The following is a 14584-nucleotide window of genomic DNA, read 5'->3' on the forward strand; positions in this document are numbered from 1 at the left end:
GGAAGTGTGTTTGCCGGTTGCAAGCCTCAGTGGTGTTATCACATTGACTTCATGACTGAGTTTACCTCAGCTGAACCCAGGGAGATCAACAGAGATAAAAAGACAGAGAGACAGAGACAGAGAGACAGAGAGAGAGAGAGAGAGAGAGAGAGAGAGAGAGAGAGGGGGGGGGGGGGTGATAAGCGCAAGAAAGGCTCATGTCGCATGCTTGGTAAAGAGGAAAGGATTAAAAATGCAAACTCAAGTCATCTGGTTTAATCTGCAGAGCTGCAAAGACATGCATCCATCCAGAACCTACAAAAGGTTCCTAAAAATATATATAAATTGAAACTAAAACTAGTCCACAATCAGGTCTACTTTGTGAAAAAAAAGAGGAAAAAAGCTACAAACCCTGCCTAAATCTTCCCTGTAATTGAACAGCCCCATATCAGACCATGCGCTAAGGCAGTATACCCCTATATCAGACCATGCGCTAAGGCAGTATACCCCTATATCAGACCATGCGCTAAGGCAGTATACCCCTATATCAGACTATGCGCTAAGGGAGTACACCCCTATATCAGACTGTGTTCTAAGGCAGTATACCCCTATATCAGACCGTGTTCTAAGGCAGTATACCCCTATATCAGACCATGCTCTAAGGCATTATACCCCTATATCAGACCATGTTCTAAGGCAGTATACCCCTTTATCAGACCATGTTCTAAGGCATTATACCCCTATATCAGGCTGCACCCTAAAGCAGTGTAATTTCATTTCAGACCGTGCACTAGGGCAGTACACTCCTATATGGGACCATGCTCTAAAGCAGTGGTTCCCAAATTTTTTCTGCCGTGCCCCCTTTAGTAGATGAGAATATTTTTAGGCCCTCCCTACCCCCCCCCCCCCCCCCCCCCCCCCCCCCCCCCCCATATTGACACATGTGCACATGTTTTACTTCCAAAGCTCCGCGCCCCCCCTGCAATAGCTCCGTGCCCCACCCTAGGGGGTCGCTGCCCCCCACACTTTGGGAACCACTGCTCTAAAGCTAAGGCAGTATTCCCCTATATCAGACCATACTCTAAGGCAGTATACCCCTTTATCAGACCGTGCCCTTAGGGGCTGTTATGGCTGTGGGCAGCCACAGAATATGGTTATGCATTCACACACATGACACATGCACACATACCTTGCACACTATACCACATGAGTTAATAATATTAACCAATAGAGCATTTAAAATATACATAATCCTTGGCAATGTAAGTTCCATGTCAGACCTACTTGGCAATATTAGCTCCTATATTAGCAAAACATTTTTTTTCCCATATGCAAATGCATGACTGTCCAATGCAGTCCCTAGTAAGCCAATTATGACATTTTGCACAAAACCAGACAGACAAACATGAATATTTAACCAGCCTAATGCAAATATGCATATCATAAATGACAATGAAAGCTGAACCCCATAGAAGAGGAAGAAATTAGAGGAGGAGTGTCCCATCAGTCCTAATGAGCATGGCATCTCAAGGCCTGCTGGCTTGGCAACACTTTGACATTTCATTTTGTTTCAAGTCACGGGACACAAGCAACATCAAGGCGCACAGCCGTCCCCGGATGACTGCGCTGGAAAGGAGGGATTTGTTCACCATCATCCGCACCAGATCGGCCCCTTTCAGGGCATCCGCAGTGTCAGGTGATCAAGGCAGCCACACGAACAGGAAATCCCTGTATCTTGTGAGCGCCGTGGTCACTGCCATGCGGTGGACAGATCCCTCAATCGGGCAGCAGGGCAGAAATGAACCTGTCTGGGAGTCGCACTCCAGCACATTTTATTGTTCCATACACACATAGATGGGAGAGGCCCAGACTAGACTAATAAGTTAATGGTGACAGATCAGTTAATGGTGTGTAGTTCATTAACCTTCCTTAGCTGAAGTGAACCACAGACCTTCACAGGGGGTTAACGTTGGACATCCTTACATCTCGAGAGGGAAACATCTAGGAACCGCATTGCACTTTTATATCTCCACATAAACACACCAGCTGACTTTCCAAAACGGACCAACCCTGCAGCCTCCACCCACAAAGGTGGGTTATGATCCACGAAATCCACCCTCGTGTGACCCTCGTCACCTTCATGACCTCGTATGGCCGCGACGGTGTCCTTCCGAGCTGTAGGTCGCCAAACATAAAGGCCACCAGGCCCTCAACCTATCAGAAATGTTACAAAAACGGCTGCTGCACGTTTTGTCCAGTCAGAGATGTTTAAAGAACGTTTAAAGATCCATCAACGTTCAGCTAACAAGCGTAAGACAAGTGACGGCAGAGCGACAGCTAGCGGGCGAGAGGGAGACATGAGAACGTCGGCGCCAAAACCGTCCGCCTGCAGTGTGTGACCACTTTACTAAAGAAGTGCTACGTGCCACAACAAATCCACAAAAGAAAAACCCGAGAAGAGAGAGAGAGCGACAAACTGCAAAGACGCAAAACATGGAGAGAGAGAGAGAGTAGCAAAAAGAACAAGTAATATTAAGAGGGAGAGAAAGTGACGGAAATAAGGAGTGTGATGAAGAGAGAGGTTGTGGAAGAGGAGGGTCCCTCCTCCTGCACTTCTGAGGAGGTTATAAAGAGTGAGAGACAACAGCAGGTTAAGAGCTGTACAGAGGTGAAGAGACTGAGGCGGATCATTCAGTTATATAAGATCAACCTGTTGTGTGTGTGTGTGTGTGTGTGTGTGTGTGTGTGTGTGTGTTGTGTGTGTGTGTGTGTGTGTGTGTGTGTGTATATGTAAGACTGAAGTGGATTGTGTGCATGCACACTGTGACCAAGTGAGGAGTGTACAGTAAGACACCACAAGCATGTGTGTATAAGCAAGGCGCTGGAGAGTGTGTCTCAGACACATGCTGTGTAATCCTCTTACTGTCTGCTGGGTGCGAGCTCACTACTGTCATTATATAACATCACTAATCCACACACACACACACACACACACACACACACACACACACACACACACACACACCACACAACCGAAACCGTGCTGTTCCCTCTCACACAAACACGCAGGTGTTGCACGTGCATGCGTGTGCGCACACACGGCAGTATCAGTGACAACACTCTCACTCCTGGCAGGTGGGGGGTTGTTTCTGTCTCCCCTCGCTCACCTGCGCACCCTGTTACAGGCTGTGATGAAAACCATGACTACATACATCCTTTGACTCGTTACATACAAACCAGAAGCAAATGACAAACAGTGCAGAATGACGATTTTACATTTTATTTCATTCATAGGTCAGAGCACTGACGAGTGTGTGCGCACACACACACAGAACACACACACACACACACACACACACACACACACACACACACAAACACACACAAACACACACACACACACACACACACACACGAGACTGCAAGGGAGTGTATAATGAACAGCAGTACCCTGCGCTGGTCACTGCTGTCACGGTCTGTGTGGATGGAGCACCACGGTTGGAGCTCCACCTGCTCCGCTACACCTGCTCAGCTACACCATGGACGCACTAATTGTGGGCCTTCGTGATTAATTAATCACCGAGACCAAGCCAGCAGTGCCAATTAATGTTCGATTCACTGTGCGCCGCTGTGACAGCTATCTGTAGACTTACTCTGCTGATTGGTGCGGAGAGCCGTCCCTCGCCCCCTGATCATAACAAGCACATGCACACATCCACATCTGAAGGACCAGGCCCCTTTGTGTACCACTCAGAACAGAGGACCAGACAGAACTCTCCGTTCTGGGAGTGGCTGCATTTCCACACAGCACCACGGGTGAGTGGTGTCTAACGAGGGATAACTGGTGAGTGGTGTCTAACGGGCGGGTCACTGGTGAGTGGTGTCTAACGGGGGGTCACTGGTGAGTGGTGTCTAACGGGCGGGTCACTGGTGAGTGGTGTCTAACGGGGGGTCACTGGTGAGCGGTGCCTAACGGGAGGGTCACTGGTGAGCGGTGTCTAACGGGGGGTCACTGGTGAGCGGTGTCTAACGGGGGGTCACTGGTGAGCGGTGTCTAACGGGGGGGTCACTGGTGAGCGGTGTCTAACGGGGGGTCACTGGTGAGCGGTGTCTAACTTGGGGTCACTGGTGAGCGGTGTCTAACGGGGGGGTCACTGGTGAGCGGTGTCTAACGGGGGGGGGGTCACTGGTGAGCGGTGTCTAACGGGGGGGGGGGGGGGGGTCACTGGTGAGCGGTGTCTAACGGGGGGGGGGTCACTGGTGAGCGGTGTCTAACGGGGGGGTCACTGGTGAGCGGTGTCTAACGGGGGGGGGGGGGGGGGGGGGGGGGGGGGGGTCACTGGTGAGCGGTGTCTAATGGGGGGGTCACTGGTGAGTAGGGCTGCCATGATTAGTCGACTAGTCACGACTATGTCGACTACTAAAATAGTCGACGACTAATTTATTAGTCGATGCGTCGTTTTTTTCCCTCTCCAAACTGCTGCGACAGTTTCCACTTCTGCGTCTGCGTTTCTGTCCTTGACGCACATGCGCAGTAGTGGAAACCGGGGTAGACAGTTGACGACATCCCAGGACGTTATACAGACAGGTTCTGGTATCGTGGCTACCCGGCTACGGAACTCAAAAGTGCGGGATCATTTTCCGTAGTCGGGTTCCGAAACGCGTGCAATATCTGCAAGGCAGAACTTGCCTTCCACGGCAGCACAACCGCGATGTACGAGCACCTGAAGCATGTTGTGGCTTATTGTGACAATGATGAAGAGGGACCGTCATCTCTGTAACCTAAATCGCTAGTTAGCTGCTAACGTTACCGTAAACAGAGCGTTAACTTAGTACTTACTTATCGCAGGGTTGCCAACTTTTCAAGATCACTTGGAGTGAGATTTGATCTTTTGGGGGGGGGGGGGGGGGGGGGTCAAATGCGTGTGTCTCACTCTCAATGCGTGAGAGTTGGCAACCCTGCTTATCACTGTAGCTGTAAAAGTTAACATTAGTGATGGCGATTTGTTTCATTAGCCTTAGCACGCATTCGTGTATTTTCTGTAATGTTAGTGAGACCAAAACTTTATTTTTGTGAATAACTCCTTAGTTTCAGATCCCTACCTAATTTGATTTAAATGTAGCGAAGTTTGATGCCAGAGACTAATGAAAGAACGAAAAACCTAAAAAAAAATTCTTTATTAATGTAGGCCTATTTATTTTTGTGTTTTTTAAGGCAGTGCCTTATCCTTATTTTAATAATTGTTTGTTGCAACAAGCTGCATATTTCATTAAAGGTTTAATGAACTATGATCTTAATTGTTTTTATTTTTAGTTATAGCTGAAATCTAATGATGGTTATATAATAGCAGTTGCATTCTAGTGTATGTTTTATATTCAATTAACGTACAATCCGACTAGTCGACTAATCGTAAAAATTAATCGGTGATTAGTCGACTATTAAAATAATCGTTTGTGGCAGCCCTACTGGTGAGCGGTGTCTAATGGGGGGGTCACTGGTGAGCGGTGTCTAACGGGGGGGTCACTGGTGAGCGGTGTCTAACGGGGGGGGTCACTGGTGAGCGGTGTCTAACGGGGGGGTCACTGGTGAGCGGTGTCTAACGGGGGGGTCACTGGTGAGCGGTGCCTAACGTTGGGTCACTGGTGAGTGGTGTCTAACAGGGGGGTCACTGGTGAGCGGTGTCTAACGGCGGGTCACTGGTGAGCGGTGCATAACGGCGGGTCACTGGTGAGTGGTGCCTAACGTCGGGTCACTGGTGAGTGGTGTCTAACAGGGGGGTCACTGGTGAGCGGTGTCTAACGGCGGGTCACTGGTGAGAAGTGCATAACGGCGGGTCACTGGTGAGTGGTGTCTAACGGGGGGGTCACTGGTGAGCAGTGTCTAACGGGGGGGTCACTGGTGAGCAGTGCATAACGGCGGGTCACTGGTGAGTGGTGTCTAACGGGGGGGTCACTGGTGAGCAGTGCATAACGGCGGGTCACTGGTGAGCAGTGCATAACGGCGGGTCACTGGTGAGCAGTGCATAACGGCGGGTCACTGGTGAGCTCTCACTTAGCAGCCCATGGAGCGGGGGAAGGCAGGAACAGACGTTTTCACGCTACCACACTAAGCACAATAGACTCATGGGGTGCGGGTGCGTGCGTCCGTGTGTGTCCGTGTCCATATCTGTGCTCATTTGGGCATGGTGTCAGAAGTCTGCAGCTGTCTAACCTCAGCCAAAAGGAAACACTTTAAGAAGCAAATATTTTAGAAATGCTCACTTTCTGTCCCTCACACACAGCTTCAGTTCTAGAATTCTAAACACTCCTGATCTCCAAAACTCCAAATTTGCACACGACAGTCACAGTAGTCTGTAGTAACAGTAGTAACACATACTTAACAATGTTAAAATAAATGAATTAATTAAAAAGTTCTGTATAGAAATCCTGTTCAGACAGATCGGAGCTGAACTGCGTTCATGGGAAGCCTTTCCATCTGCTGAACGGCGGTTTACATGAGTAAGTACTGACCAGCGAAACTCAAGGCTCACGGCCTTCGTCTGGCGGCTAATTACGAGTCCTGATGAATGTGTGATGGGTGCAGGCACTGCGCCCCCCCACCGCCGCTCACCGCTCTGCCATGTACACGTCACCCTCGCCGGAGACGCTTACCGAGCCCTGCAGAACACGCCGGGTATTTCTAGCATTCTGTTTGCAGATTACTTAAAGTATTTTTAGCTGTCGTTACCCAAGCTCCAATGTCAGGCAGCGCGGGGGCCGTCCACGGTGCCGGCCCTCACCCTACCAGCTGAGAGGAGAGGGAGAGTGTGGTTGTAGGGTAGGTTGTAGGGTAGGGGGCGGAGCAGCACAAGGGGGCGGGATTGTTTAGCTCATGTTTATACAAAACAGGCCTGCTTAGTCAAGTCATTTAACTAATACTCAAGGGATTGACTCAAGGAATAGACTGCACTGGGGAAGTCATTTTAAATCCAGGTTGTTTCATTTGCATTTATACAGGAAAAAAAAAACAATAAAAACAATAACCAAAATCCCAGATCGATCGCGGCTAAAGATTACTATCGTCTAAGAAAGTGGCATGTTTTACGCGTAAATCATGCTTAAGTAAATCAAACCTTTAAAAGGATCCAACATCTTTCTTTCGTTTTGTATGGGAAGAGACGTTACATAATTCTCCAAACAGTTCCGCTCTGAAATAAGCGCCATGAACAGACACACACACACACACACACGCTCACACACACAAACAGGCTTCTCTCTCTCTGTTGTCATGGTGACTGTGATGCAGACAGCCAGGAACAGCCTGGCTGTCGTCTTAGATCTGTCAGAGAGAGAGGGAGCGTGTGAGAGAGAGAGAGAGAGAGACAGACACACAGAGCAAGAGAACAGGAGCGAGTGAGAGAGAACAAGGAAGAACAGAGAAGGTGCATCTGAGCAAGAGAACGAGAGAGCGAAGGAAGGGGGAAGGCTTGAGTTCCGATGCTGATAAAGATTAAAAAACCCCCATGATGCAAAGCTTCCCCCTGAGCTAAAGGTTACGATAGAAGCTTAGTGCCACCCCCCCCACACACACACACACACTTACCTCACTGAGTATCTACCAAAACTTCACAAATCCAACCTACAGCACACAGTATTATTCCTTTTACAGACATTGCTGTGATCATTTTTCCTCTAATGCACACTTTAACAGTAAGAAACGTGCTTTTAGATTTTGTTTAGTTTCATGTTCTGATAATTATCAGACAGACTGAATCATTACTGGAATATGGACTATTGGGATTAGGTTAGCAGACTGAGATAAGCTCTACACACTAGTCCTGGTCTGCACAGGAGACTACACACACACACACACACACACACACACACATTTTATCTGTCATTATTTCTTTACGTGCACACGAGGGCATCATGGCACCATTGTGGCAACTTGATGGAAAGAGGGAGGAGTTTAAATGAGTGTATGCATTTGTGTATTTGTGTGTGTGTGTATACATGTGTGCATGCACACCTGTCTCTGGTGTTCTCTTCTTTTCTCCCTCTCTCCCAGGGAGTGTCTCTGTTCAAATATGGATGAGTGTGAATAGCAAAGTACTCAGTTTCACTTTCCTCTTTTCTGTATACCTGAAAAGCAGGCAAATTCCTACACTACACCTACCATAATGCAATTCACCATTCTCATGGTTATCCTGATTGAGAGTATCACAGGAGTCACACACAGGAGAGTTCAGACACTTTAATCAGTGGTGTAGGTACAGCCAATCACTTACTCAGTGTCACCTGGTCAAACTGAGACAACCAGAAGTAAAGAGCAAGAACCTAGTGCTTACAATTTGGGGCTATTTTTAGCATTGAGTGTTCCAACAAGTCATTACACTAAACGTGATCGTCTGTCTCATCCTCATCATCCATATAAAATGAAAGCGAGCACGCGTTTGTGTGTTTGTGTGTGAGAGAGACAGAAACAAACACACAGGGCCCCAGCACCAAATAAACAGTCTGTCCCATGGTTGGGGGCTGGTCCACATTGGCTGAGACTGTGGAGCATGTGTTTGTAGAATACTCCCTACTCAGTCTCATGTTCCAGTAGGAATGCTCCCTACTCAGTCTCATGTTCTAGTTGGAATACTCCCTACTGTCTCATGTTCCAGTAGGAATACTCCCTACTCAGTCTCATGTTCTTGTAGGAATACTCCCTACTCAGTCTCATGTTCTTGTAGGAATACTCCCTACTCAGTCTCATGTTCCTGTAGGAATACTCCCTACTCAGTCTCATGTTCCTGTAGGAATGCTCCCTACTCAGTCTCATGTTCCTGTAGGAATGCTCCCTACTCAGTCTCATGTTCCTGTAGGAATGCTCCCTACTCAGTGTCATGTTCCTGTAGGAATACTCCCTACTCAGTCTCATGTTCTTGTAGGAATACTCCCTACTCAGTCTCATGTTCCAGTAGGAATACTCCCTACTCATGTCTCATGTTCCAGTAGGAATACTCCCTACTGTCTCATGTTCTAGTAGGAATACTCCCTACTCAGTCTCATGTTCCTGTAGGAATACTCCCTACTCAGTCTCATGTTCTAGTAGGAATACTCCCTACTCAAGTCTCATGTTCCTGTAGGAATACTCCTTACTCTGTCTCATGTTCCTGTAGGAGTTCTCTAATTATGCAATTTTGGGCACAGAGGCTGTTTTTTCATTTGTATTGCCTAAAACCAACAATTTCCAAACCAAAATATATATATATATAAAATACCTAATATATTATGCACATATATCATGCAGTTATCACATTTGAAAATCATTTTAAAACAACAATTCTTGTAGATTAGTCATGGAAATTGAGATCCATGTGAGTTACCTGTGCATTTGATTAATTTGCCTTACTTGATATCACATCTCCTACAATATGACTATTGCACACGTGCATGTCATGATGACGATACTGAAGCAGCCCTTGTGCTGGCTCACAGAGCATCACTGAAAATGGAGAAATGCAAAATGGAGTACAACCCCCTGATTTCAGTACAGCCAATACGACCCATACAACCCGATTTCAGTATGACCAGCACGACCCCTGATTTCAGTACAACCAGCACGACCCCTGATTTCAGTACGACCAGTACGACCCCTGATTTCAGTACGACCCCTGATTTCAGTACGACCAGTACGACCCCTGATTTCAGTTACGACCAGGGCTCATTTCATTGGCAAGGCTGAAGAAGACTTTACTGATGAAGATGTACACATCAAGCACTCCTTGGTTCAGATGGAAAACTGGTCTGGTACTCAAGTGGAGAACATCTCAACATCAAAAAAGATTGGAGAACAGGAGGTCTTGGGGGAGAGCTGCTTCTCCAGGCGTGGTGATCACTCTCTTGCTCGGGTGAGCACCTGAACATCCTTTCAAGTCTCCATTTACAACACGGAAACGTGGAAACACAAACTTCTTTGGTCAGTACACTTCCAATACACTTCTACGTTTATTCAACTTAAAAGTAGTTAAACAGTAGCTAAATGGCTAAATATACACTGAGGTAGAGTTTAAACATGGCCTAAATTAGACTTAAATTGCTGCAATATTTAGTACTTAAAGGCCCATGAGCACATTCACACTGCTTCAATGTGAGGGACGACTGGAATGGTTTCTCACTCTCTGTATTTTGTCCAAATCCTTCTGCATGGACCATGGCAAAGGCCACCCAGCCCTGGACCTTCTGAGGAACAGGGATTTCTGGCTGGATATGAGGGAAGAAACAAACGATCATGAGGCATAGGCTCTGTGGAGAACCCGTCTCTGGCCTGTGCACAACAGCGGACCAGGAGGGGGTGACTAAACACTGGTCATGTTGGCTTAATAGTTTGTTCTTAAGGGCTGAAAGGGGAAGAGGTCAAACAGGAAGGAAGTGAATTAAGAAACAAACATGTCTGTATTGGAGTTCATGTCCAAACTCCTGCACGCTCCACTCAGCAGGGTGCTTTATTGCTAGAGTTCCAAGTGTTCCAAGGCGAGTGACTTCCCAAGCAATAGCCCCAGTGAAGCCAATGTGTCCAATCATTAAACTCACTCATTCAATACACACATCTTTCTTCCCCTTGTTGCAATGCTCACTGTAAGGACATGCTTGACGTTTGCTGTTTCCGGTAAGGCCCTGTGATTGGGTGTGAAGAGTATGCTGTGGACAGGCCAATGTGTGTGTGCAGCAGGGCTCTGTGAATGTGGGATTTGGAATGGCACTGTGGCGTTCTCACACAGTTGTACCTCCCTAATCCAGACGTAGGATTGTCACTCTGGGATTACAGACACATGAGTGTGTATGTACAGGATGGCCTGGTATTGTCAGGTTTTTGAAAAGGTGTGTGTAAATGTGTTTATTCACACAATTCATGACAAAATGTGTAGTAAAGATGCATCCAGTCAGACATATGTGCATACAAGCACACAGGCACATGAGCGAGTGCGCGCACACACACACACACACACACACACACACACACACACAAACACACACACACACACACACACTTCTAATTTCCGTTTCAAAACCGTACTTGCATCCCCACACCTGCACTGGGAACCACATGTAGGCTTGTCTACACAGACACCCTCAACACTTTGGTAGCGTGGTTACCTGTAGACAGAGACTTATTACAGATAATTACAACTTCATTTTATATACAAAAGACTTGTAGACATTGAGTTTGTCTGTGTGTATTGTGCAGCAGCTCTGATGAGTAGCTCTGTCTATGTGTGTGTGTGAGTCTGATGACACTCATCTATTTTTAACTTGCCTCTCTTAAGGTTTCAGTGAGACCTGAGGCAGAGTCGTGCTTCCAGGCATCGCCCTCATCAATAATGCAGCCATTTGTCTTTAAACCCCACCACAAAAACACACACACGCACACACACACACACACACACACACACACACGGCTGGAGCATCTCTACAGGTAACTCAGCTTTTTTAGACTCAACAGGCAACTATTACTTGTCCTTGTATATTTTACCTGTAGCCTTATTACAAAATGTTACCAGTCTTCCTAATACATGTGGTACGTGTGTGCGTGTGTGCATGTGTGAGTGAGTGAGCGAATGTGTTGACAGGTGTCATGAGTCAGAATCGTTTCTGTACGATGTGCTCTCCCTGCCATCCTTCTTGTGTCACTCTGCACAGAAAGACAGCCACGCCCCTCTTCATCACGGCCACGCCCCTCTTCATCACGGTCACACCCCTGTTCATCACAGCCACACCCCTGCTCCTTCAAGGACCTCCTCAGTGGTCATGATAGAAAGAGTACTGCACTTCAAGTATAATGGCCCCCATAACATATGACAAGCAGGTTAAGGAGGCTGGCACGCACAGCTGTGGGGAATCCGAGAGACGCAACCCTGCCGAACATAAACCCCCCCAGTTAATGAGTCTTTGTAGCCTAATTGATGCCATCATGCGTCACTTATGGCATCATCGAAATGAAACAGTAGACTTCGTCTGAGAGATGGCTAAATGAAGCCCTGCCAACCAGCTGGAATCCCTTCCCACACACACACACACACACACACACACACACACACACACACACACACACACACACACACACACACACACACACACACAAACACACACTGCGCGTCTCTGCACATTAACTGCTGACATTATTGTGCTTTCATGACAAAATTCCCACCGTAGCTGTACGGGGCTTTGGGCACGACTGCTGTCCGTGTTTCTCGCCTCGCTTTGCCTGTTCTTGCCGACACTCCCTCACTCTCGCCCTCCCGACAACTTCAGTCTAATCACCTTCTGAAGGTTAATGACACCCTGTGAGCCGAGAGCAGAGACTATCACCATGTCTCACACACTCATATAGAACACATCCTTGCAAACCCAGTGACACTGGCACAAATGGCTCCATTATCCTCAAGGAGGACATCACACACGTACACACACGTCAGCCCAACAGATATATTGCCATACTAAAGTTATCAGGCAGTCTTGGTCTCTTGCTAGAGCTCTGCAGAGCTGATTTAGTTAACTGATATTAGCCCACCGTGTGCATTATTGCTGCTTCATATCAGCTCAGTCAGTCTTTTCTGTTTTGGCAGAGCTGTGCAGGTTCAGTATTACGACTAAGGCCAATTTATCCAAAAGCAGCGTATTTCAAAGACCATGACAGGATGGAAGAAATACTCTCTCCCCCTCAGAGTGAACAGCTTCATCTGATACTAAATGAAAAACTTATAAACTATCATTTCCAAAAGCTCTGAGAGGGAAAGGATGAGAGGCCATTTTCTGGCCAATTAATATGTTGATTGTTGGTGGTATTTTACATACAACTTCATAAGCGTTGTTCCATCTAATGAATGACAAACCTTCACTTGTTCCATAAAGCAATTCTACTCAGCATATCTGTATCTACAGCTAGCTACATTCACTACCCCTTCATTAGAAATGGCTACCTTTCAGTGGTCCCTTTGGTAGGTATACCAATCTACACTGTGCCGTTTGATCCATGTGCAGTTATAGCCTGTAGTCCGTGTGGTGCCGTCCTCAGTGTGTCTGCCTCTTCATCACTGGTGTCAGTTTCTAATCACAGAACACAATTTGAAAGGTGGACCATTCTCCATGGAGCAGTGTCACTGACATGATGGTGGGTGTCGCAGTGGCATTTGTGCATTCAGCACTGCAGTGTTGCTGGAATTTCTACAAGCATCCATGTCCCCGTGGAGCTGGAAGTGGCCCACCAATGGTCCTGTCCTGCGGGGCAGGCAACACACATGGCATTGGAACTGTTGGGCCAGAGTGTCTAAAGTGCAACCACAAGAGAAATAACCAGGGTTATTTAACCGGGGTTGGACAGGGGCTGTATGTGGCTTTTAACCCTTTAAACGGCTCTTTAACCCTTTAAATGGTTCTTTAAGATGTGATTTTCTTTTGGTTGAAGTCACAGGCAAGATGGTTTGTGGTTTTCAGACTTTGGTGAGGCTCTGTGCTGGGGCCTTTTGGCTTCTGCTGCCCATAGAGCAGTGCAGGTTTCCCCATCGGTCTGTAACTACATATTGCAATCAGAGAACACGGAACACTTAGTCTGAGGTCAAACCCGTAACTAGTGCTGCATCACATCACCAAACCGGAATCAGCTGTGCCATTCTGGAGGAAAGGTCAGCATGTTTCAATAGCAAGTCATTTTCTTCCAGCCAGTCAAATAAACACGAAGGCACGGTGAACAAGACCACACCCCTGTAAACACACTACACTACACTAGTGCTGATGTCAGGTAGGCCACTTCCAATTTTCTGCTTTAGCTCCAGAAACGGTGATTAGGAAAGGTCACTTTTGTTCAGTGGACTATGCTTTTTGAAAAACAAGGCCCATACCATGAACTGCAAGTATTCAAAGCTAAACCAACGTTTGCAGTAAGGGAAGAGAAATGAAGGCTAATTCCTCTCACTCAGAACCACACTACACCTAAGGTCACTCACAATGACACCTTCTAAAAAGACAGTTCAGCAAAAAATGACTAATTAATCATTCTTTTGCCTCCAGAGGTGGTCACATGTCTTACAAAGAAGCACCAAACTGGGTCATTTTAGTCCTGCGTGTTTCTCACACAGCCCTCAAAGAGCTGAATCTGGAACTTCTCAGAACTACACAGGTCTGCTGCCTTCCAGGCTGGGCTTGGTCTCCCGATCCATTATATTAGCACCTCTCAACGCAGGTGCGTCAGCGACGGATCATGTGGATCACATGCACCTCCACTATAAGGGGAAAAAAAGAAAGCACGCTTTTGCCCGGCCCTTTTTATTTGCGATAAAAATAAATAAATAACATGTAAAGTACATCATCAAAATCAAACTACACATCCAGAAAGAGTGCAGTGAGGATGTGTGGCTCGTTGCCGAGGAAGTGGACTTCATGCGTTGCACAACGAAGCTGCGACGTCAGATTCAGCACGTGAACAGAAACAGCGGTGTCCAGGTGCAGGCCGATCCAGCAGAAGGAACTTCACTAGCTAGGTGGAATAGCTATATTTATCATATACTCTTTCCCTAAACTAACAGCAACGATTGTTTTGACCATAAACAATTTCAAATAGAGCAAGAGGTAATTCCGGGTT

At 47.1% G+C, this 14584-nt stretch overlaps 1 protein-coding gene across 1 annotated transcript in view; it reads left to right on the forward strand.

The window, feature by feature from the left end:
* Positions 1-11758, forward strand: part of zswim8 (zinc finger, SWIM-type containing 8) — a 38393-nt gene extending 26635 nt beyond the window's left edge. Inside the window, 1 exon segment of the mRNA XM_076975165.1 lies at positions 11647-11758. Within this exon segment, the coding sequence (XP_076831280.1) occupies positions 11647-11758 (112 nt within the window).
* Positions 11759-14584: the final 2826 nt, after the last annotated feature.

The sequence above is a fragment of the Brachyhypopomus gauderio genome, chromosome 15, assembly GCF_052324685.1.
Source record: "Brachyhypopomus gauderio isolate BG-103 chromosome 15, BGAUD_0.2, whole genome shotgun sequence".
NCBI classification, from domain to species: Eukaryota; Metazoa; Chordata; class Actinopteri; order Gymnotiformes; family Hypopomidae; genus Brachyhypopomus; species Brachyhypopomus gauderio.